This window comes from Narcine bancroftii, chromosome 11 (genome assembly GCF_036971445.1).
Source record: "Narcine bancroftii isolate sNarBan1 chromosome 11, sNarBan1.hap1, whole genome shotgun sequence".
NCBI classification, from domain to species: Eukaryota; Metazoa; Chordata; class Chondrichthyes; order Torpediniformes; family Narcinidae; genus Narcine; species Narcine bancroftii.
Genome location: NC_091479.1, coordinates 63,239,842 through 63,265,826, shown reverse-complemented (window position 1 = coordinate 63,265,826; position 25,985 = coordinate 63,239,842). Strand labels below are relative to the sequence as shown.

At 41.4% G+C, this 25,985-nt stretch overlaps 1 protein-coding gene across 3 annotated transcripts in view; it reads left to right on the top strand.

The window, feature by feature from the left end:
- caprin2 (caprin family member 2) overlaps positions 1 to 25,985 on the top strand; it is a 74,298-nt gene that overhangs the window by 9,376 nt on the left and 38,937 nt on the right. For 2 of the 3 annotated variants that reach the window (XM_069903129.1, XM_069903128.1), the window contains exons 8-16: positions 2,562 to 2,924; positions 5,142 to 5,273; positions 7,201 to 7,282; positions 9,405 to 9,454; positions 11,378 to 11,485; positions 19,177 to 19,290; positions 21,179 to 21,313; positions 22,808 to 22,994; positions 23,176 to 23,358. In XM_069903129.1, coding sequence (XP_069759230.1) covers positions 2,562 to 2,924; positions 5,142 to 5,273; positions 7,201 to 7,282; positions 9,405 to 9,454; positions 11,378 to 11,485; positions 19,177 to 19,290; positions 21,179 to 21,313; positions 22,808 to 22,994; positions 23,176 to 23,358 — 1,354 coding nt within the window. The remainder of the gene's footprint in view (positions 1 to 2,561; positions 2,925 to 5,141; positions 5,274 to 7,200; positions 7,283 to 9,404; positions 9,455 to 11,377; positions 11,486 to 19,176; positions 19,291 to 21,178; positions 21,314 to 22,807; positions 22,995 to 23,175; positions 23,359 to 25,985) is intronic. The other variant, XM_069903130.1, reaches the window with a different exon arrangement.

Here is a 25,985-nt window from a genome sequence, read left to right as displayed (position 1 = left end):
TGGTTTGTATCTCACCTATCCTCAGTGGGAAAAAGCAGACCTACATTTCCTCTGTCCATAATCCTCATAATTTTATATACTTCTATCAAATCTGTCCTCATTCTTAAATGCTTCAGAGAATAAAGTCATAACTTTCCCTGTAAAATGGTAACTGAAGTCTGGGCAACATTCTAATAAATCTCTGCTTTGAGAAGGACTGATCAATTGAGGAAAGATCAGAGGTGACAAGCCATTGTCAGTGGGTCGATGAAGAGAAATTGAGCCAATATTGCAAATAGTTGATTTCCAGTAAAAAATTGGCTACTTCTGATCTTTGGAGAATTTGGTATAGTGTGTAGAAAACTGCGCTGTGCTTGAATTGCATTGAGCACCTTTATAAGAGTGAAGGGTGCCTAGAATTAGAATTTGATGGAGAATTAAAATGGCATTTAACAGGAAGCTTGAGGCAGTCACCTTCATAGTTGATGTAGGCATTCTGAAAAGTGGCCATTTGGTTCCTCTATTGTTTGAAATCTACATTTAAAAAAAAAGTGTAAATCCTGTTGTAGTTGGCTGGAGGGAAGGGACGGGGTGGAAGCCTAAGTTAGTGCTGCAAAATGGAAAGTAGTTGGTGGGGATGGAGCAGGCGAGGGAGATGCAAATAAATTTGGTTCTTTAGAACTGAAGAGGAGATATCTATGGAAGAATATGTACCGGAATTTGTGGAAACTGAAGGATGTGTTGATTAGGAGGTTGGTGGGGTGGAAAGTCAGGATTGTGAACCTCTTATCTTTGGTGGGGGTGTTGGAGCAGGAAATGGAAGGAAGTCAAAAGCTTAGCTCTCAAAGATCTGGGAAGGTGACAGTTTAGCAAGACAGACACTTCAGAGGCAGCATGTAGAAAGATTTAATTGAAGCAAACGTTTTGGAGATGCAGGAAATGGGAGATTGAAGTGGGAGAAGTTCAGTTGTCATAGCTGTGAAAGTGAATTAAATGCTTGTGGTTAACTTGACTTTGGAAATGGAGAGGCCTGGGAAGAGTTTGTGATGGTCAATGTGAAGATGAGAGCAGGGGGGTAAAAATAAATGAGACAAACGATACTGGAAAAATTAGTTGGGCAACACCAATGCAAAGTGAAATGTTTAATATTTTTTGGTCTGACCCTTGCAATTAAAAACTAATTTGACTGCATAGAGTTCTGCATACATAAGGTTTTGGTGTTGCCATAAATGGAACTGAAGACTACACATGGCAAAGCAAGTGTCCACAGTTGCATATTTGAATAGTTACTTTTGACAAATCAATGCAAAGATGATTTTGGCTAAGCATTTGGTAGAAGGTAATTGACTGGCCCTCTGAGGAAGAAGTGGAAGAGGATTTCCATGACCATGGTCAGGATGAGTCATTTGGAACCAGGAACTGGAAATTGTCAGTGATGGGGTTGAACTTTGGAGGTGGCATTAGTATAAGAAGGAATTGAACTATTTTTTTTTCCCAGCATTGTCACATGGATGAACACTACTTTGCCCTCCAACTGCTCCATGGCAATCCTGCTCCAACATATTACAAATGTTATCTTTTGGCTTTGTCACCTACATCTGCAATTTAAAATATGTCATTCCTTCCCAACTCCTAAGGATCTTTGACCTGGAGCACTAACTTCCATTGTACAGATGCTGCATTTCTAGTACTCTTTGTTCACTGCCAACCATGTTTTTAAGAGGATTTCCAGCATTATTTTTGTTCAATCAAGAGTGTCTGCAGACTTTCCTGTTTTTTTTTCTATTTTGGAGTAAACCCATCTGAGAGAAAGGTAGAAGCCAATTTTTGTACAAATAAGATGTTATTGAAACAATTGCCCTGGTTTAGTCAGGAACCATGAGAGAACTTGCCTCTTTTTTCCATAAAGTGCTTTGAACTCTACATCCATCAAAGTGGCCAGTTGGTCCTTTGCCCCTTGCAGTGCTCCCTTAGTGCAGTACTAGAATGTCACCTGAATTAATATATTCAAGTGCAGACTTGCCTCTTGCCTATCCTGCATTGTGTACCAAATGGATACATGCTTACCTCAGAATTAACAGCAATTTAAAAAAAAAAAATTCTTTAAGAGTGACTTGGACAATGTTCACCATCCTCAGAAAGTCTGTTTTGTTGAGCATTGAACATTTATTTTTTAATGAGATATTGAAACCCAGAAAAGGTACTATGGTTGGCGCAGTGATTAGTGCAACACTGCTACAGTGCCAGCTATCTGGACCAGGGTTCGAATCTTGTGCTGTTTGTAAGGAGTTTATACTTTCTCCCTGTGTCTGCATGGGTTTCCTCCTGGGGCTCTGGTTTTTTCCCATCTTTTGTAGGTTAATTGGGCAGGGTTGTAGGTTAATTGGGTGGCACAGGCTGGTGGGCTTGTTACTGTGCTGTAGGTCTAAATTTAAAAAAATAAATACCAGGTTTGACCTCATAGTGACCCTCTTTTGAGTGCTAGTATTTCATGCTTCTGGATTAATGGTGTCTCAACCTCTTCAGTATAATTGAACATGTGATGTATGGTACATGCTGCAAGAACTAATATATTCTGATAGTTTTTGAACAGGCAGTACATGAACAAAACTGACTTCTCCATGAAACAGCTTGAAAAACCAAGAAACTGGGAAGGAGAGTTTGGTAAGAAGCAAGAGATGATCCCTGATAAATGGGATGCTGATTACGTCAGTAGAAAACCTGAGGATGCTCTTAAAATGTGGGATGAGAAATATATTGATAGAAAAGAGGAGAAAGAACATCTGAAAAAGTGGGATACGGAGTACATCAATAAGAAGCAGGAGGAACAGCCTAAAAAGTGGGATAACCAGTACTCAGACATTCAAGAGACTAAAAGGTGGGATCAAGGTTCTGTTCCCAAGGATACTGTTGAAGCAAAGAGAATTGTGGCTGAGCCCAAAGAGGTAAGAATACTATTTGTTTCTGTGGCCTCCAAATGCTGCCGGTCAACTGACTCTTTTTCTCTCCCCCCCACCCTCATTCTGTATAGAAACGAGATCGTGGTTCAAAACCAGAACGTGAAGCAAAGCAAGTGGGTAAAATGTTTTTGGCTTTGACCACATTGGTGCACATTAACTTGGGTGTTTGGTATCTGGTGTAAAATTCTATTTCACTTCCTTTTGGGATCTGGCTGTTGCTGGCAACACCAGCATGTATTGCCCTCCCCTTTTATAGTCTGGAGAAAGTAATGAGTTGTCTTGACATGTTTCAGCATTTTGTGTGAAGAGACTCTCAACCCAACTGGGAAAGAATTCTGGAATTGACAGCAAATGGTTGAAATAATGTTGCAAAATATGGAGGGAAACTTTTTAAAAATTAAAAATTACACTTTGTTTTCATCTTGCTGATGGTAGATTGTAGACTTGGCTCTCTCTGAATTGCCTAGACAAAGGTATTGCTGTTGTAGGTGGCACACGGTGCAGATAATCCATCAGGGATGGAACAACTGGAGGTTTAGGGTAGTGGATATTGATTTAGTTAAATGGACTGTTGTCCTGGATTGTGTTTAGCTAATAGTACACTCATTCAGGCAAGTAGAGCATTTTATTTTGCTTCTGATGGATGGCTTGCATATAGTAGGGTGCCAAAAAGGTGTCAATCAGAGTTGGTCTACTGCAAGATACCCAGCCTCTGGCACTTGTATTTGTGTGATAGTACCAATTTAAGTTGGAGGCAATAACACGTAACTAAAGATGTGTTGTATTTTGAGGAGTAACTGCAATTCTGAATATGCTACACGAGACTGTGCAGTGTTCCATCTTGGTCCTTGCTCTTGAACAAATTAGTTTCAAATGCTGCTGGAATGATTTAGGATAAGAAATAACTATATTGCTCTGGAGCTAAATGTGGCCTGGTCTAATTTGCTGTACATCCTATTTGACTCTATTGCCAAAACAAACTAACTGGAGTTTCCAGGTTTGGGTGGAGGGGTGAACTATTTTCCAATAAGAACTTGAGTGACTACCGGTTTATCATGATCGTTTTGGCGTCGTGACAGAGCATCAATGGCTTGTATGCATTCACGGCGCTGGTCTTCAGATTGGCGTATCTGCTAATGGGGTTGGTCATTCAACAACCCCCAATTCAAAATGGGACCAAGAATGAAAGATGGGGGTTGTGAGAAGAAAATGAGCTGAAGCAATGCAGGACATGGATTTTTGGGTGACAACTTGAGTTGTACTTCAGAGAAACAGTGCCTTCCAGAAATTCTCAGATGTTGAGCTTACAGGCAATGTGATTTAATGTAATTAACAGAACCTGAAAATGGAAGTTAGTCTATTCAATATCCTCAACACCATCGCTAAACAGCTTTACTTTGCAGAATGTCGTGGCAAATGGAGCAAGGTGTACATCATCTACCCTTTGACAGCATGGAATATAGGTTTAGTGTAGGAAAGTAATAGTGATGCCCAGGATCTTGGTGCAGTACACAAAAATGCTGGAGAAACTCTGCAGGTCATGCAGCATCTATAGGATGTAAAGGGTAACCAATGTTTTGGGCTTGAGCCCTTTGTTAAGTATTCTATCTCGTGAATGAGGGCTCAATGTCTTTTGTACCTTTGTCGGACTTCAGTTTTATTATATGTTCATTTCAAGGTAATGACATGACTGCAACTCCTTGTATTGGATTGCACAAAAATTGTTGGTCATTGCTAGCATAGAAATTGTCCTTGTATTCGATAAACTTGTAACTTTATAGCATTAAAATGCACTAGCTGCAAGATTAGGGCAGCACCGTTGACATAGGGGTTAGTGCAATGCCTTTACCGTGCCAGTGATTGGGACCGGGCTTCAATTCCCAAACAGTCTGTAAGGAGTTCTCCCCATACCTACATGGGCTTTCTCCAGGGGCTCTGGTTTCCTACCACCGTTCAATAACCAACCGGGGTTGTAAGGTTAATGGCATGTAAGTTGGGCGGCACAGTCTCGTGGGCCCAAGTGGCCTGTTAACCGGCTGTATCTCCAAATAGTAAAATAAAAGTAAAATGTCTTTAGTACTAGAAGTGAAATGTAACTAGTGCAGCATCCTCATTGAATGATGAACTTCATTCTTGAGCAGCAAGCTGATTGTGAATCTTGTGCTGAACTGATCTTGAGGTGGCAGTTTAACTCCCCTTTAGGTGTTGAAAGTGGTGCAACAAGTAGCTGCAGACGTCAGCTCGGCATCTTCCCTTCCAAAAGACCCAGAGCTCAGGAGGCAGAAACTTCAAGACCTAATGTCCCAAATACAAGGCACTTGTCACTTCATTCAGGTATGTGGGCCCTTTCTGGATTCTTGTCTGGGTCTGTTCAGGTTTTTTAAAAAAAAAGTATATACTTTGGGGGGGAAAAAACCCTATTAAAAAAGTCAGTGAAAATAAATCTCATGGAATTACAAGAGCAGTGGTAACATTGCATTTACTTTGGCCAAATTGCATTCCTTAACTACTCCAGTCATAAGGGGAGTTGAGGAGTTTTCCTGAATTTGACCTAACAATCATGACGGATTTTATTTAGACATATTTTAGAATGTCAGCCATCAATTACTTTGACTGCCAGCAACACTAGGCTCCAGTTAAAAAGTTGGGGGGGGGGGGGCGGTGTGTAGAGTAAAGCTGATGCCTTATCTGATTCCTCCCTCAATCCTGCAGTTCCCTCTGGATTCCCCTAGTGTTTAAATCAGTTAGTGATCCAGGCTGGAAGAGCTCAGCAGGTAGGCAACATCCATGGAAGGAAATACATATTGAATGTTTCTGTCCAAAACTCTTCATCAGGAAGAACAAGAAATGGGCAGAATCTCACATAAAAGGGTTGAGGGGGATAGGGATGGGAAAGAACAGGCTGATCCAGGTAATTGACTAAAATCTGTTTCTGGACCGTTGAATTGGAATTGAGTGTTGTATCTCTCGGCAATCTGTTTTTTGTAAGTTAAGAGCTTGCACTATTGAGATTGAACATGAAAACTTTGAAATTAGCCTCAAAAACTGCTTGTTTATTGGGTTTCATTTCTTGACAATGCACCCAGGCCATATTGGCATGGATGTTGTGTGACTAGTGAACTTGGACTCTTGGAGTGGCTGTTCCTGTGTGTCTTCTGTCCTTCAGAGGTCAATTTTCTTCAAGGAAACATGGGAGTTGGGGAGGGGGGGGGGTGTGTGGGGAAGTAGGGAGTAGAAAAGGATTCTTGGTGCTGCAGTGCACTGTGTAATTTCTCCTGTAGCCATGATGTGCAAGTGGCCTTGGAATTGACGTGCATCCCATCTATTTTGTTCTGTCGAATGCGATGCCAAGATTGTTGCTCAGTCAGGGTGTGGATTGACATGACATTGGTGATGTTACAAGTTCTTTGCAGACAAAATTTATTAATAAGTTTTGGGATCATTACTCTGATAAGTATTTCAAACTTTTCCATAATTATTTTGGCAATACTGGAAGTGGTAGACAAGCTAGCATAGCACAAGCATTTTGCTCAGAGGTAGATTTTTCTTAATGCAGGAAAATAAATATTTAAAAACCTAGAGGTAATAATAGATGTCTGGGAGTGAATGTACAAACGTAATTTAGTTTTGATGTCTGGGATTTTCATACATGGAATATGCATGGAAGCATAAGTAGGCCCAGTAGAAATTGGACAGTGAGCATCAATTCTGCTTTTCTGTTGCGCTACCGTGTTGACTAAAATAATCTGCTAGAAAAGAATTCCAGTTAATGAGTGCATTCAAAAGTAGAAAATTGCATGATGGTGGAAGCTTAGAATGGGACTTTTTGGAACTGGCAAGTCATCTGACCAAATAGTATCTCTTTAATCCTCCTGTATTCAATGTTTTAATGTTTGTATCACACTCCCACCTTCTTTTAGTCATTCCTCAATTCCTTGTCTGTAGTAAAAATTTTGTTTTGAAATTCCAAACATCCATTGTTGTATATGGTCATTTGTTTTTACTTTAAATCAACTTTCAGTGTTTACCGAAAAGACAATTATTTGCAGCTGGACATTGAAATGACTTGCTTGAGTCACTGGTTGTTGGTTGATTTTTAAAAAAAAACATGTTACTATTGAAGCCAAGTGATCAAAACTTGTGTTCTAAGCCTTTCTGCACGACTAAATGGTGAGTGTGCATGGACTTGAGTAGTTAATGCTTCACCCAGTAGGTAAATTCTTGTAACTTAAACTGATTTGATCCAATTTTTGAACTCTAGGATTCAATGTTGGATTCTGACGCCATCTCACAAGGTGTTATTGGATCACAAAAGCCTGCCATGTTATCACTCAACGCTGCAGGTAGGAGGCTTGCAACTCCTCTCACTAAGATGCTAATGTTAAATGTTTAAGCTCATTGAAGATTAATTTGAGTTGACACCTGCTTTCAAATTGATGTTAAATGTGTAGGTATTGCAGCTTCAATAAATGCAACTGAGTTTTGCATTTGTTGCTTGCTCTTCATTTCTGGCAAATTTAATGCAAGGAATGGAATACACTGGTACAATTTCAGCATCACGAGTTGCAGGATTGCCATACCAGCTGCAGGATTTTCTCCCCTCCATCTTGAACTGATTACATTCTATTTCTTTTGTTGTCCATTATTTTCTCTATATGATTAGAACAAATTAATCAGAAACCAGGGGAAAAAGCTTATTCCTGCACTTGAATTTTGTGTTCTGTAAGGTAAAACATCATGAGATGGGAATGTGTAGGGAGTTACCCTGTACAGGGCAGTAACAAGAAGGGGAGGTGTCCTTGTACTCCTGTTAGGTAAAACATCATGAGATGGGAATGTACAGGGCTGTAACAAGATGTAAATGCATCCTTGTACTTACAAGATAAGAGAGACATTGATGGATTGAGAGGCAGGAAGCTAGCAGGGAAAGGATAGCAACAGTTTTAGTCATTGGACAAGTAATGATATGATGATGTTCTAAGCATGTATCCAAGGGTATAAAAAATCACCATTTTGCTGATAACGGCAGAATGCATTCTCCGACTAACATGTTTAGTCGCAAGTGTTACAATCCGGTAATAAAGAACAAAGAACCCTGATTTCGACTCAGCCTGGTGTTTGTCTCACTCATTCATGAACAAAGCAGACCTAACAGTTCCAAAAAGTACATTGATTGAAATTGAAATGATAATTCATTTGTCTTGAAATCAAAACTTGCAGTAGCTGATTTTCATTTGTGGGAAATTATTCTTGTGCTAAAATTGTTTAAAAATTGTCACCTATTGTTTTTGCTTCAAACTGCTGCTTCACTAACTTCTTGCTAACACATTTCAAATACTCAGACTTAAATTTCCTTGCATTTCTTTTGTTCAATTTAAGAGTCCTGGGTAGATTGATGGTTGTTTTGAAGCTGATTGCAACTTTGAGTGTGCTAAATGGTTCCCTGTATCTTTTTCTTTGGCTTGGCTTCGCGGACGAAGATTTATGGAGGGGTAATGTCCACGTCAGCTGCAGGCTCGTTTGTGGCTGACAAGTCCGATGCGGGACAGGCAGACACAGTTGCAGCGGTTGCAAGGGAAAATTGGTGGGTTGGGGTTGGGTGTTGGGTTTTTCCTCCTTTGTCTTTTGACAGTGAAGTGGGCTCTGCGGTCTTCTTCAAAGGAGGTTGCTGCCCGCCGAACTGTGAGGCGCCAAGATGCACGGTTTGAGGCGATATCAGCCCACTGGCGGTGGTCAATGTGGCAGGCACCAAGAGATTTCTTTAGGCAGTCCTTGTACCTCTTCTCGGTGGCCAGTGGAGAGCTCGCCATATAACACGATCTTGGGAAGGCGATGGTCCTCCATTCTGGAGACGTGACCTACCCTGTATGTATTTGTACAATTAAATATTGAGTTGTATTATTTCTTAGCAAAGTTAACCAAAGGCATGGGTTAACTAACTCCTGATTATTATGTGTGCTTTGGGTAATAAACTTTTGTGTATTTGATTCTAAAGTTACTTTAAAATGAGTGAAGATGGGTCTGCTGATGTGTCTCTCATTCTGTGGAATTTGAGGCCCTCCTATGTGCAGATGAGGCTGAATTCCCTGAACATAATTGGATATTTGATATTAACTAAATCGTACCATGTAGTATTAGAAACCAAATAATTGATGCATTAAGATGACATCCTCAAGAAGGGTGTGGGAATGTATTGGTTTTAAATTTGTTCCCATATCTGGCACACTGCATCTACTGAAAAGGTTAGAAAGTACTTGTGCAAACAGCACTTCATGTCATCTGTCCAAAGCACTTCACCACCAATGTTTGAAATGCTTAAAGAGCAAATACTTTCCACCATTGGTTGAAGGGCAGATATTTGCAAAGCTAAAGTCTTGAACTGTGATCAGTAAACTTCCAATCCCAATGACTAACAATGTCCATTGAAATAATTGTCCAATGGTTTATTGTTTATTTTTTTAATAGCTCCAAAAGAAAAGAAACAAAAGACTGAAATAGTTCCATCACCACCCAAGGTAAGAACTAGTGTATTTTAACACTAAAAAGTTTGCAGAATTTCCACTGGAGCCTACAGCTACATTCGGTCTAATTTTGGATTTGGTTAAGTTGTTACACTGGCAGCATTCAATGGCTGACTCTCCATGAATTTATAATGTGCTATCTGCATTTGGCAATTTGTCCACAAGGCTGACGTGAATTTCAATAGTACGAATGGTAAATGTGGAAGCCCCAGCTGAAATCTTGCTTATGGAAACTGTTGGGCTTTGGCTCTATTCTTGCACTGACTCTGAGTGGAAGACTGTCAAGCGTGCATGTGGTTTTATTTCACTAACATTCTACTGACCTCTGCACTCCCTATTCCATACAAAAACCCAAACAAACCACCTAGTTGCTTTAAAAACTCATAAGGATTAAATATGTTTCTGCTGCAAGTTGAATTCATCATGAAATTGAATCTACTAAGAAGTATTCTCTTATTTCGATAGAGCACCATTGCCATTTTCTGCTTCTAAATTAACTGATAATTTTGTTGTTAAACATTGAATTTGGTTTCAATTCAGAAAACATTTTGGATACCATAGATTTCCACTTGTCAGTCCTCTTTTAGCTAATTTTTTTTAACCTTTGGTACAAGATTTTGGTTTTCATGAATGGTTGGAGTTAAATATCCAATCTTTTCAAGATCTTTTTATTGACCACAATTTGGTTTCTTTTGAACAATTATCTTTGAAGTTTAAATTATCTAAACATTTTTTTAGATATTTACAGATTGTGATATTTTTGAATTACTTGGTATTGAGACTCGCTCAAGATCTGGAATTAAATATGATAGAAGATTTATAATTTTAAACCTATTCGTAAGAGGTGGATTTCAGCTCTTTTTCATTATTATTATTATTATTATTGTCTAGTGGTAATTTCCTGGACAAGACTAACAAATTATGGGAGCGAGATTTTCAACAATTATTTTTTGATGCTACAGTGGGACTCCATTTTGAAATTGGGGAATTCATCTTCTCTATGTGCCCGACACTCATCATTACAATTTATAGCACATTGAGCTTGCTTCTCCAAAGTTCACTTGGCTAAATTTTATTCTAAAATCTCTTCAAGATGTGACAGATGCAAGACTGAAGAAGCTACATTGTTTCATGTGTTTTGGTCATGTCCTTTTCTTTCCATGTATTGGAAAGTATTTTTCGAACTTTGTCTTTAGTTCTTAATATTTGATTTGTAATCCTTGCCTTGTTTGGAACGAGCAAGCCAACTGACTTGAATTTGTCTGGGCTATAATCCCATGTAGTTGTCTTTGATCTCTTTATCGCTAGAAGAGCTATATTAATGAGATGAAAAGATGATGTCCTTTCTACTGGCTATCAGATGTGATGACATGCCTGACTTTGGGGATGGGTGGGAGAGAATTAGATGTTCTTCTACTGAAATGAATTGTAACTTTTTATGGGGTCCTTTTCTTAATTATTTTCATAATTTATTAGATTATTTGGATCCCTTTCTGTAGTTCCCCCCTTACAATATTGGTAAAGATTCCATTATTATCATGTAATACTACGTTTAAAATGTAACAAGCATGAAATTCTTTTCCTTTGATTACCGTAAAGAAGACAGTTGCCACTTTGTCCAGATCTCCTCACAGAAATGAAGCCCTAGTGAGAAACTAACTTGCAGACTCTGGTTTATAAGAACAGCGCTCTAACCATTGAGCTATTGGAGCCTTTTGCAACATCTGCTCAATCATTAATTTCACACAGGAGGGGTTATATTATTAGCAATTTTTATGTCTTTGTTTAATGTATCATAGGTTATTGTAGCCACATGTAATAGTATATCTACTTTGTTAGATTCTTATTACCTATGTACAATTATAAAACTCAAATACATATTGAAAAAGGGAAGGATTAAATGTTTCTTCCTTTCAGTCTGTCACAGAATTAAATGTCCTTGCCAATACTGGGGGTAGTTCAGGTTCTGATGACCAATCTTCATTAAATGATTCAACCACTGATCTTTCAGGTCAAACTCAACAGGTAAGATCATTTTTATAAATGTATTCAGTGCTTGGGTTGAAAGCATTGGTTTTGGGAACACCTGAAAAGGGAGCCATGTCCATGGGATGGGAGCCAGAAGATGAAATGGTTTAGAGATAATGGAAATAGAACATTTTTTAACAAAATAGGGATTTGGAGGGGGAATTAGAAATGGAGTCCTCCCTGCGCCCGGGTGGGAGTCCTCCCTGCGCCCGGGTGGGAGTCCTCCCTGCGCCCGGGTGGGAGTCCTCCCTGCGCCCGGGTGGGAGTCCTCCCTGCGCCCGGGGGGGCGTCCTCCCTGCGCCCGGGGGACATCCTCCCTGCGCCCGGGTGGGCGTCCTCCCTGCGCCCGGGTGGGCGTCCTCCCTGCGCCCGGGTGGGCGTCCTCCCTGCGCCCGGGTGGGCGTCCTCCCTGCGCCCGGGTGGGCGTCCTCCCTGCGCCCGGGTGGGCGTCCTCCCTGCGCCCGGGTGGGCGTCCTCCCTGCGCCCGGGTGGGCGTCCTCCCTGCGCCCGGGTGGGCGTCCTCCCTGCGCCCGGGTGGGCGTCCTCCCTGCGCCCGGCTGGGCGTCCTCCCTGCGCCCGGCTGGGCGTCCTCCCTGCGCCCGGCTGGGCGTCCTCCCTGCGCCCGGCTGGGCGTCCTCCCTGCGCCCGGCTGGGCGTCCTCCCTGCGCCCGGCTGGGCGTCCTCCCTGCGCCCGGCTGGGCGTCCTCCCTGCGCCCGGCTGGGCGTCGAGAATTCATTCCGGACGGATGGTTTTTCTGGATTAGATTTGTTTTTGTTTCAGTTCTTTTGCATCATGAGCATTTTGAGAATCCAGTAGGGTACTTTCATTCATTGGGCCAGGTGCTAGTGAATTGTTAGGGAGGTGGTTTGAGAGGTGGGACTGCATTTTTAACTTTTTAGGGCCATCCTAGATGCTGCTGGACTTTGTGCCTTGAATTTTCCTATTAGTGGCATTGTTTCACCTTTTTGAACTTTGAGAGCATCCTTATTTTCTGCTTTGGTAGTTTCTTGCCATTTAGCTATCTGGTATTAAACTACCTTTTTAAAAAAAGTGAAAGTTGGGGCTTGCTGATTGGGTGCATTTTCAAGGTCTTGATTTTAAGACTACGCTAGTGGTTGGGTTTACTTTGCCAGCCAATTTTGGAGGATTTCCATCCTCTTTGTCTGCGCTGCAGGAAATTCATTTTTCAAGAATATAAAAAAAAAAGCAAGGTCTGTTGGACAGCGTAATTTGCAATGGATATTTGGGTCAAGATTATCAACACTTCTCAACTTAATAATTAAATTCTTCATTGCTCCACTGCTTTGGTTTGATGAGAAAGTGAATGCTTTTGATCAAAACATGGACTGATCTTTTGATCCCGTTGACACTGTTCAACCCAGTACAGATTGTTTAACTTCAGATTCCAACATCTGCAGTGTCCTATGTATTTAATTTTAGTTGCCTACATTGAGGACAATTTAGAAAGAAGTGGTCCATTGTTTTGGATGTCTTCGTGGACCTGTTTTTGCTAGAGGGAGTACTTTATTGGGAGCAGATTAGTGGAGAATCATTTTACAGATGTTGAGTGCAAGGTCCATCACCTTCAAAAATGACTTTTAAAATTTAGCATGGTAACAGGCCCTTTTGGACCACGAATCTGTTGCCCATGGTATGTTTTTTTTTGAACGGTGGGAGGAAACCAGATCACTGAAGGACACCCATCCAGACACAGAGAGAACTCCCACCCAGACACAGGGAGGACACCCATCCAGGGAGAGCTGGCAGCCAGGCGCAGGGAGAGCTGGCAGCCAGGCGCAGGGAGAGCTGGCAGCCAGGCGCAGGGAGAGCTGGCAGCCAGGCGCAGGGAGAGCTGGCAGCCAGGCGCAGGGAGAGCTGGCAGCCAGGCGCAGGGAGAGCTGGCAGCCAGGCGCAGGGAGAGCTGGCAGCCAGGCGCAGGGAGAGCTGGCAGCCAGGCGCAGGGAGAGCTGGCAGCCAGGCGCAGGGAGAGCTGGCAGCCAGGCGCAGGGAGAGCTGGCAGCCAGGCGCAGGGAGAGCTGGCAGCCAGGCGCAGGGAGAGCTGGCAGCCAGGCGCAGGGAGAGCTGGCAGCCAGGCGCAGGGAGAGCTGGCAGCCAGGCGCAGGGAGAGCTGGCAGCCAGGCGCAGGGAGAGCTGGCAGCCAGGCGCAGGGAGAGCTGGCAGCCAGGCGCAGGGAGAGCTGGCAGCCAGGCGCAGGGAGAGCTGGCAGCCAGGCGCAGGGAGAGCTGGCAGCCAGGCGCAGGGAGAGCTGGCAGCCAGGCGCAGGGAGAGCTGGCAGCCAGGCGCAGGGAGAGCTGGCAGCCAGGCGCAGGGAGAGCTGGCAGCCAGGCGCAGGGAGAGCTGGCAGCCAGGCGCAGGGAGAGCTGGCAGCCAGGCGCAGGGAGAGCTGGCAGCCAGGCGCAGGGAGAGCTGGCAGCCAGGCGCAGGGAGAGCTGGCAGCCAGGCGCAGGGAGAGCTGGCAGCCAGGCGCAGGGAGAGCTGGCAGCCAGGCGCAGGGAGAGCTGGCAGCCAGGCGCAGGGAGAGCTGGCAGCCAGGCGCAGGGAGAGCTGGCAGCCAGGCGCAGGGAGAGCTGGCAGCCAGGCGCAGGGAGAGCTGGCAGCCAGGCGCAGGGAGAGCTGGCAGCCAGGCGCAGGGAGAGCTGGCAGCCAGGCGCAGGGAGAGCTGGCAGCCAGGCGCAGGGAGAGCTGGCAGCCAGGCGCAGGGAGAGCTGGCAGCCAGGCGCAGGGAGAGCTGGCAGCCAGGCGCAGGGAGAGCTGGCAGCCAGGCGCAGGGAGAGCTGGCAGCCAGGCGCAGGGAGAGCTGGCAGCCAGGCGCAGGGAGAGCTGGCAGCCAGGCGCAGGGAGAGCTGGCAGCCAGGCGCAGGGAGAACACATGAACTCCTTACAGCACCAGATTTGAGTCCAGGTCACTAGTGCTGTAAAAGATTGCGCTAACTGCCTTGGAGGTTAGACCTGTGCAAAATTGATAATGCAATGGAGTAGTGAACATTTGTTTGGCACTGGTGGTAATTTGGGTCTGTCGTCACGTAGATACATTCAAGGATGGTTGAATGAGGTGCAACAATGCAATAGTTTGGAAAAGTGTTGGATCAATTTGTCATGCATGTCACGAGGCTGAAATAAGTTGGAGATAAATTTCTGCAGAAATGCCAATTATTGATACAGTGCCAACTTGGCCATACACCTTAAACTACCAAACCATTCATTGGTCTTTTAAGGACAAGACTGCAAGATCATCAGATGGCCTTTGAAATCAAGTACAATTGGCATTGTTCAGAAAATGTACTTCCCTCAAATGGAGGATAAAATGAAACATGGCTTCAGTTTGTTTGCTCTGGATCTGTTAGTGGAGTAGAATGTGTCAAGATTAGAAGCTTTTGAATACAAAATGAAGACACTCAAAATGAATATTGGCTTGTGCAAGAATAAAATCATTCCATCACTGCAAGCTGCATGGGTAGTGAGATTTGAATGGAATGAATGAAGTCAACCTGCACCCCCTCCCCCACCCCACTTCTTTCATAGACCTCCAGGTTGAAGGAATAAGTGTTGGGAGAACCTTTACTTTGCCATATTCTCTTAAGCCAAGTATGGTCTTTGGAGTCCCAGCTGATTACCTTTTGCCTTTGAAATTTCACTTGCGCTCTCTCACTAATACAACTTTGTGTTCTCTGAATTCAATTGCCTCATCTTCACCTTGGACATCCAATCACTATTACACCTCCATCCCCATACTGAAGGCTTCAAAGTCCTTTACTACTTCCTTGACAGGACCCAATCAGTCTTCCCCTCCACCACTACCCTCCAGCTGGCAGAATTTGTCCTTGCCCTCAATAACTTCTTTGACTCAACCCAGTTTTTCCAAGTCAGAGGTAGCCATGGGTAACCACATGGGCCTCAGCTATGCCTGTCTTTTTTTGGCCATGTGAAGGAATCCATGCTCAAGCTTACTCAAACAAGGTTCCTCTGCTTCATTGACTGCTACTTTGGTGCTGCCTCATGTACCCATGATGAGTAGTCGACTTTCTCCACCCTGACATCAAATTTACTTGGTCCATCTTTGGCTACACTCTCCTGGATGTCTGGACACAAACTCTCAACAGACCCACCAACTCCCATAGCTACCGCAATTACACGTGTTCACACCCTGTCCCTTGCAAGGATTCCATTCCTTTCTCTCAATTCTTCAGTCTGTTACATCTTTTCCCAGGATGAATTTTTTTATGCCAGATCATCTGAGATGTCCTTCTTCAAAAAAAACATGGCCTCCCCTCTACTACCATCAACTCTGGCCTCACCTGCATATCCTCTACAACCCGCACATCTGTCCCGGCTTCTCTGCTCCCATGAGCAATAAGGACATGATTCCCAGTGCCTACCAGTCCCTGCATCCAACCTATCATCCGCTGCCATTTCCCTCACCTACTATGTGATTACACCAACAGACAAATGTTGCCCTCCTCCCTTTTCTGCCTTCTGCAGGGACCTCTCCCTCTGAGAATCCCTCATCCACTACTCCCTTCCCATCAATTGTCCCTTTGTCACCTTCCACTGTGACTGCAGGAAGTGCTACACTTGTGCCCATGCCTCTTCCCTTGCCTCTATTTGGAACCCCAAACAGTCCTTCCAAAAGAAGCAACACTTGTGAATCTGAGGGGCCACCTACTGCATTCGGTGTTCCGGTTCTAGACTTCTCTGCAACAGAGACTAGATGCAGACTGGGAGATTGCTTCATTGAGCACCTTGGCACTGTCTGGTGCAATAGTGGGGACCTCCCAGTGGCAACTCAATTCAACTCTCTGGCCCATTCCCATGCTGACCTCTCTGGCCATGGTCTCATGCATTTCCTGATTGAGACTGTCTGCAAATTGGAGGAATAACTCATTGTATTCCATCTGGACACCCTCTAACCACATGGCATTAACATCGTAGTCTCTGGTTTCTGTTGGCTTCCCTATTTTCCCTTTTCTCTAGCTCTGTCTCTTCCGTTTCCCCCTTTCCTCCCGCTCTGCATTCACAGAGCCGCTCCTCCCCTGATCAGTTCTCACCTTTCCTATCCATATTTCATTATCACCTTTTGTCTTGTCTTTGAAATTCTTCCTGCCCTTTCTTGTATATCTTTACCTCTTGGAGACACTTGAGACCCGTTGAGTTCCTCCAACATTACTACAATCACAACATCTGCAGACTTGTGTTTCACTCTTAACAATAGCCTGGTTGAAGTTGTGACTTTTTGTGGAATGGCTTTTTAAAAAAAATGGAACTAGAACAATGTTGGAAATGCCCAGAGATAAAATAACCTTCTGCAGAATGTGTTGAATATCATTCATCAGAACTCTAGTGCTTCCAGGATATTTAAGTTCTCCTTGTGAGTTTGCCAATTGTAGTTGACACTGTCAGTATAGTTTCATTAACTTCTAAATTCTATTTCACTCTTAATCTTAACTCTATTTGACTTTAGTGAACAATACATTACCAAATAGTGGCAATGATTAGGAGGGGTCCAAATTGATGTTCTGGACTAATGCTATTCTTTTTTTTCCCCCCCTCTCTACTTGTGTCCATCCACCACCTTTCATCCTCTTTCAGACTGTGATAACCCTTGATCTTTCTTGGCAGCTTCCCTATAAACAGACCTGTCACCAGCCAACCTCCTCCTTTGTGGCATTGAGCAGGGGTGCTCTGCTTCGGTGAGACATGCTTGTGTAACCTCTGCTTGTATATCAGGAAAAAAAGTACCTTTGTTCCTCTTCATCACTATTCAACAGTGCTCCTTTCTCAGTTGTGACTTCTTTGGCTTGGCTTCGCGGATGAAGATTTATGGAGGGGTAATGTCCACGTCAGCTGCAGGCTCGTTTGTGGCTGACAAGTCCGATGCGGGACAGGCAGACACAGTGGCAACGGTTGCAAGGGAAAATTGGTTGGTTGGGGTTGGGTGTTGGGTTTTTCCTCCTTTGTGACTTAGTTGCTATGTTACTCTCATTGTGGTCTCTCTGCTGAGTCAAATGCATCTTGGTTAATTTGATGAATAATTTCAATCCATGAAATAACCCTGAAATTTTAATGAATTGTTGCAAAATTTTTTTTGCAGTGAGATTTTTGTTGTAGATGCTGCATCCAAAATTAGCTATTTTGAGGAATGAACTAGACAATAAATTTGTCGATTTTTAGGTCCCCAAATACTCTGGATATCTAAAGTTCAACTATTTCATTCTATCTTCAATTTGCGCTTTGCACTCAATCTATAATCGTTATACAGTGTTATCCTAGTACTTTATTTAAAACAAATTTTGGTAGCTGGAAACTTTGATCAACCTTGAATTGACAACTCCAAATTCACTTTAGTCTTAGACTTTGACCATTTCTAAATCGATACTCTTTCAGAATTCAATGGTAGCAATTAGTCTTGTTGGGATTCTCTCGTAATATGCTGGTAAATTGCTCTTTTGCTGTTCCAGGGAGCATGATCAGCAACTTTTGCAATATTCAAAGGTTCCAGGTTTACCATTGAGGCATAGATTGGTTGTCATTTTCTTCTTTAACTCTATCCACTGAAGTCATCAATTTGCTGTTACAATGTTGAAAAAAGCTTTCAGAAAGGATCTTGAACCACTTTCTCCAACAGAAGAAAAAAAGGGGAACTTTTTTCAGTGTTGTACTGGTTTTCTAAGGTCGCCTTGCTTCAGCTTTTGGATTTCTTCCTTTCTCTGAATTTCTTTCTTATAGTTACACACCTTGTCTTTCTGGTGGGAATATAACTCCTTTTTATTGAGTTCTATTTTTTGAGGGCAAGAAGTGACCATTTTCAACATTGTTGCTCTGCTTCCTTCTATAGGAGGAAGACTAGATGAGCTCCTTGGAGCACATTTTTAAAAAAAAAGTTCTGTAGTGACATCAGTGGAAGGGATAGCATGGAAGGAAGCCGATTAATGTATTTTATTTTTTTTATGACTATCAATAATGTTATAGTAGACTCGAGCAAATACGAACAGTATGTTGTTATGTTTCCATTGGATCTTTAGCAAACGAATCAAAACATATGTTGAAAAGACTAGGCTGTCTTTTCAGTGCTGTGTGGCATTTGACCCTATCTACTGTTTCAACAACAACAACAAAAATTCTTGATAATAATATTGAACAAGTGAGCTTTGATGTAACAAGAAGTTAAAAACTTTTCCAGAGGCTGGTTTATTCAAAAGTTAAGCACAACTAAATTACCTAATTGCGTTTATTCCCTCCCTCCCCCCCCCCCCCTCCAAAAACTCGATCTCGAGTAGTAATTGCTGATTTGTCAAGAGGCTTTGGGTTTGATATATCAAAGCAAAAATTTTACTTTTTATTTTACCTTTATTTTGTAGCTTCTTTAATCTTCCCAGTCATCTGCAGAGCTCAGAACAGCTGGGGTGTTGTAAATTTTGCTGGTCTGCAGTTGTATAGATTTGTTGCTCACTTGTGTTTTCTGGGTTTGTGGTTGACACAATTTAGCTCTTTCAAAAGAGATAGTTTTCTTTCCCTTTTTAAAAAAAATGGTATTGTTGCCACTTTGTGTACTCAGCTCTCCATTAAGGTGAGGAAGCTTTATGGAGGTAGAAAGCCCTGAGTGTGAAGTTGAAGCAGCTAAATGGGTTCATCAAGTTGAGCCTAATCGATGGCTATTAACTTTTGCCAGGTTTCAAGTGCACGGAATTCAGAAAGCGAAAAATGCACTACTCCACCCCAGGTCTACAAAACCAGTACACCTATTACTGAATCTTTAACACAAACATCACTGGAGTCAAATCAGGTGAGGTTTTTGTTTTGACCATCAGAAATACAGAAGTTACTGATTCAAGTTGAAAAGCATTTGTGTGACCTGCATATTTAAAGCTGTCTGAAAAATAATGAATATTGTCTAAACTCAGCACAATGTAAAAGTTTAAGTGCAGTTGTTCTCAAATCATTGTGAGGAAAATGGATTTTAATCATTTGATCTGTGGTGGGAGATGACCATTTTGAAACAGAAGTTATTCTTGAATGTTGATTGGATAGTTTCAGTGCGTTTAGACAGAATGTTTCTAATTTTTTCCAAAGTCTTGATTTCCTTACTATGAAACAATAAAGATTTTAAGTGACATATTTTGCAAGTCTACTTTTCATTTGGATGACTGTTCTGTGTTTCAAGAAATCAGTATAACCTGGTAACTGTGCAGTTTCTATCATTTCAACACAAGCTTGTTAGTGACTTTCAAATTGACCATAATCTTGTTGACAATAACATTTGAGTGCAGTGATTTACTATGCAGAAATCTCAAAATACAGCTTCTGAGTGAAGTGCTGGAATGTCAGACTGATAATTATGTTTGGTAAGATATTTCGGGGAATGATACGTTGCAAAGCAAAATAGCTGGGTATCTAAGAATGGAACCAGTGTGAGTGGTGGTATTGCTTGAGTCACTTGCATGCCTTTAGTTTTACAGAACCAATTTGGCTAAGCTAATTTTGGTGTGAAATGTGTAGAAATATCAAATGGATGTCATTTACATGGGAGACTACTATGACAAACTCCTACAATAGGAAGCAAATGCAGGAAAAATTAAGTCAGTTAAGTAACATCTATGGAAAAGGCAACTGGTTATAGTTTCAGCGAGCAACATTTCCTCAGAAGTTGCCCGTATTTAGCAATGGTTGCTGACCAAATTTCTTTTCACAGATGTTGCTTGACTGCCTGAGTTTTTGATTCTAGCATGTGAATGTTTATTCTATTTAAATTAAAGCAGAATTTTGGCTGTAATTCTGAGTCCTAATTATAGCAATTTTGTTTACTGATTTTGAACTGACTGACTTCACCACTCTCACTTCTGTGATTTGTTGCAATATGCTTAAAACCAGCCAGGCATTAAATTGTCCAGAGCAACAAAGGCTGCCTATGCTATAATTTTAAGCAAATGAATAATTGATGGAGATACTCAACAGGTCAGATAGCATCTAAATGGGTGGAAATGATCAGTCAATGCTTTGAGTCAAAATCCTTAATCCCAATTGAGATTGGGTAAAATTTCACCCAGTGAAAGAAGCTGGTGATAGAAATCAGGACAAAGGTTTGGGAGGTGGAGAGATGGGAATAAGGAGAAAGGGGAAGGCAGAAGGAAGTTCAGAAAAAAGAGCAAGAGATGAAATCAGATGGTGGGAGGGGTTATCAGTGTTTCTATGATTAGGTTTAAAGATGTCCTGGAGGAATGTGATGCATTCCTCATGTTTGGATCTGGCATTGTCATGACAATGGATGAGGCAAAGGATAGACTTACCACTAGAAATGGTTGTCCACAGGAAGCTCAAAGTTACTATGTTTGGCAGTCACCCAATGTGCATTGAATACTGTAGTACATGAATACTGTAGATTATGTTGGATGTTGTGCATGTGAAGCTTGGCCTCACCTGGAAGGTCTGTTTATGGCTCTGAATGGAGGTGAGGGAGATGATGCAAGTATTGAACTTGCTGCAATTACAGAAGGAAGTGCCTTAGGGGTGGAAGGTGGGCAGGGGAGAGTCGAATCCCTGGTCTTAATCCCTTGAGCAATTTTGGGTCTGCAAGTAAATTGTCAAGTTTGGACTAATTTCCTGCAAGTTGAGCTTTCGTTAAATTCTCTGGATCATGAAGTAGTGATTCATTATTCAACTATCCATTCTGCCAGGTGACAACTTTAACACATGACCAGCCTGCCTCAAGCACAGCAATAACTCCAGCATCCCAAGGACAAGAGCTCCAGACTCCAGTGAGCAGTTCTCCAATTAGCACTAAAACAACACCCTTTCAGTCTATGCACACTGTGAGTAACTGAAACTCATTGGACCTCTTGCTGTTAGATTAATTAAGGCTGTTTATTGTGTAAGGTGCCTGGGAGAAAATGGTGGGTGGAAACTATACCCTATCTAGAAGTACATGTTGCCTTGAGGATGCTTTTTTTCAAGCAGGACATGGGGTTAGAATGGAAAAAAGTAAAATGCTTGGTTGCATTAGAGGTAGAATTCCCTGCTAGCTTGGCAGTGCAGGAATGGGATCCATGCCACTGGATTCATAGTAAAAAAGATGCATCAAAGTCTAGTTTTGTTTAGAAACTTGATGGGTTTTCAGTTTGCTCTTCTCTTCAGGCAATTTTTTTTTTTAAAAGCAGTTGTAAATAGGCACTTAGGAATACCTTTTGTCTGAAGGACTAAGTTGAGCAAGAAATGTTCAACGTAAAGGACGTGATGTCCATGCACTTTGAAAGGTGAAGAATTTGCTTGATCAGTGGAATTTCTGTAGACTCGGCAGTAGAGGGAGCATTTTTGAGTGATTCCTAATAAACCTTTTTCGCATATGGGCATCGAAGACTTGCATTTCAGTCGGGTTGGAGTGCATTATTTCTCCACGGTTTTTTTGTGCAAAGAAATTTGTATTTTCTTTAACTTGTCCAACCAGGTTTTCATCTTAATACTAATGTATCTATGTAATTAGTCAGGTTTGCCATCTGAAAATACAGTGCAGTTTGAACAGTTTTTAATGAAGGTATCTTGGTAACCAAAAGTGAATATTGTTTTTCTGCCAATCAAGTAAATACATTCTTTTTAAAAACCACTTTTTCAAAAACCACGTTTCAAATTAGAGAAGGAGATAATCAAGGATTTGTACAAAACTATTGGAATATCTCCATCTCTAAAGCTTGCTGTTGATGGAAAGATTTATTACAGAGATGTCTGCAGAAGTATCACCCAGATCACGGAGATGGCAGATTTTTGTGGCCTGTCAGCTGTTTTTAAAAATGAATTTTCAATTTGCAAGTAACACTGCAATTTTCAATGGGAATAAAATGATCCATAAAAGAAACTCTCCAGCTTTCATTAAAATATTTTTTGTTCCACAAAATGGAGTTTGAACAATTACTTTGTAAAGTTTGTATACTAGCTTGGGTGTGAAACATTTGGAGAGGGTGATGGGACACACGGGGACACTTCAATAGCTATGCTTTAAATAGTTTTCTAATGTCAGATATGTATTCAATTAAAAGCAGCACAACTTAATTTTCTATTATTTTCTGTCATTTCCTGAAGCTTTGGTTTAGCAGTACTGAGAATCTTTTTTTCAACTAAACAAGCATAATGGTGTATGTTGAGACCTTGCTGAGCAATTTTGACAATCAAATGGGTTCTAAATATTTTGTCATGTTTGATTTCTAGGCTTGGGAAATGAGTACTGAGGATTAACAATGCATTGGCAACTGAAATGTCTAGAGTCAAAATTTTGAATTAAATGATGCCGCAAAGATGATTTTATTCTTTTGCAGGTATTCAAAGTTAATGCACCTTTGCCTCCCCGCGGTGAGCAGCAGGAAGTGAAATCTGATGCTCCATATTCTCCAGGCTACAATCAAGGTTTTATTACAGCTAGTACTCAGACACCACCTCAGCCCATCTCTCTGCAATCATCACATGTGGTGGAGCAAAATACACTTGCACAAGATTCTTTAACAGGTATTGACTAGCTGAAGTGTATATGAAGTTTTAATAATTTTGAGTCCACTTTATTTTAATGGCTTAAAAGAATTTCAAGTTTAGAGTAGTAGATTACATATAATCAGATCTTTCAACCTGCTTGTCATTACAAATTAAAGATTTTATTGAAATAATTTACCTTAATTTCCTTTCAAATTAGAAGCTACATCTGTTGCCAATGGAACCCCTGTATTTTTAACTCACAATCAACAAAGTACTTTACCAAGACCAAATCAACCCTACTTTGGAAGTAGAGGTGCTGTGCGGGGAACTGCACGAGGCGGCAGAGGAATTGTGAATGCCTACCGTAGCTCTAGCAATGGATACAAAAGTGTGCAAATAGGTAAAGTAAAAAAAATAGTTATACAGTTTATTTATATTTAAAAAAAATTCTGTAAGGAAATGGTGTGATTCACTTGTTGGCTTTCCCATTTGATTTGATGGGTCAGGTATGGACCAAGGAAACTGGGCAATCACTGCAGAACTGAGAGATGCTCTAGTTTGTCATTTTTCAGATGAAATGTTTGACTGGGGCTTGTGGCTGAAGATGATTGTCAACAGTTGGCAGTTCTAACATTTGCCCAATTTGTTTGTTTCTGAAAATCTCAATTCAACAAGCCAGTTTTAAGTTAATGTAATTTATGGAAAGATTATATTTCTGAATGTGGATTATGGCCAGTTGTATCAATTTCATTTGCTCGTTTCAATGCTTGTTCAATTAGCACATTTGCAAGAACTGTTTATCCAGTGCAATGCGAGATCTTCATTCAGTTGAATGCATTTTGGAGATGGCAATGCTTCCTAATGAATCAAAGTGGGTTTTGCCACGATTACTTGCCAGACAAAGCTGTGATAGCTACCCAAAGACTACACATTTAATCACCTGGGAAATCCTTGAGCAAGCTTCACTCTGTATGCATTCAGGCTCCTGTTTCACTTGGTAGCAAAATGAGAATTGTCTTTTGATAATGGAATTTGTTAGGATTTCTACCCTTAATTGCATATGGTTTCTACTTGTTACCAAGTGGAGCCATATTAGACCTTAGAAAGGAGGAAGAATTCATCCAAGATTGTGATTGACACAATGGCTGAATGGTCCACCTGGTTTCATTGCATAGTTGCATCAAATCATTACATTGCAAAGAATTTGTACAATTTGCCACACTGGATTATTAACCAAAACCAAAGAGAACCTTTTTACCCCACCTCAACCCTGCAAATTACTTTCCTTCAATTATTGAAATCTCTGCATCACTTACCTTGCAGGAAAATAGTTGAGATCATTAAAGTCTGCAGATGCTGTGATTGTAGTTAAATACACAAGTGCTTGTGAAACTCAGCAGGTCACAGTGTTCAGCGGAAGAAAAGAGGTATAACCAATTTTTTTGATCAAGGTGTGATCCAAAAAAAAGCAGGTAGGTGCCTGAATAAAAAAAAAAGATGGGGGGAGGAGGAAAGCTTTGCAATCCTTTCAGCATGTGCATTATTCTTCACTGTTGCCGTCTTTTCCAATTATAATTTTGAAGTAATTAAACCCATTATGGTCTCCAGTCAAACCTCTTTGACTCAAAGCAGAACAATGATCGCTTTAAATTTTTTAAAATTTGGAGATGCAGTGTAACATGAGCCTGTGCTGTCCAAATACACCCATGTGACCAATTAACCTACTAACTGTATATGACATTCGAATGTGAAGGAAACTGGAGCACTGGTGGAAATCCACATGGACAAGGACATTCAAACTCATCAGACAGCACAAGATTTGAGCTTGGGTTGTCGCTGCTGTTACCACAGGAATAGCCATGACGCCCCCTTCTTGATTCGAGCCCACCATTTGATGTTCCGGCAATTAATCCAAACAATTTTCCTATACACTCAAGACCCTTGCATTAATAGTGACTGGAATGCGATCTTGTACTCATGACATTGCCTTCTATTTTGATGCACATTATCCTGTTGTTTGAGTTTAAGCACCCCTATATACAGTGCCCTACATAATGTTTGGGACCGACTCCCTTTTCCTTTATTTTCCCCTGTGCTCAAGAGATTTAAATTTGTAATCAAACAATTCACATTTAATTAAAATGCACATTCCAGCTTTCATTCAAGGTTATTTATACACATTTTGGTCACTTCTGACTGACCCATATCTGGATCATGACCATTTTGATGATTACTTCATCTGACCTTCGCCTGGGTCTTTGAAAGCATTGTAAAAGTCACAAGCTTCGTAACCCCTATGCACGAAAGGGGGAAGTTGTGACGAATCATTCATAAGAAGGGACATTTTTCTCCCAAAGCAAATCAACAAGAATTTGAGTTTTGAGAAATGTGTTGATTTAGTGCCTCATCTGAGTTTCAACACTACGACTGAATTTGACTACAAATTTGTCTAAGCTCTTTGGGTAATGCACACGCATGCTTTGTTGGGGTTAAGTTTAGAGTTAAGTAAGATATTATTAATTAAAATTGTTTTAAGATATCATTGTCCTGGTGAACTTTTATTGCTGCTGATCTATGATGTAACAAATTGGGGACTTGTCCTGGATCTAACCAAAATTGGAGCTTATTGATTTTTGGTTAAATTCCTTTTTGAAAGTCAATTAAAAGGCTTGTGTATATGGAAAAACAGCAGCACGGACATAGAAGTTTTTGGGATAGCCAATCTTTGCAGATTTGAAGGGGGTGACAAAAAATGAGTTGTTAAATATTGCTCAGGAGTTAGAACTTGAGGGGGTAAAACAGATAATGGGGGGGAAAAAAAACGATTCTGAAAGTTATAGTTGACCACTATGTAAAAGAGGGAAAGTTTAGTGATGAGTTAAAATAATGTTCTGAGAGTAAATCCCTTGAGCAGCAGTTACAGTTGGAACAGATGAAGCTTAAAAAAATATAGAATTGAGAGAAAAAGAAGAAATGCAGCATGAGTTAGAAAAACTTGGATTTCAGATGAAAGAAGATTTTTAAAAA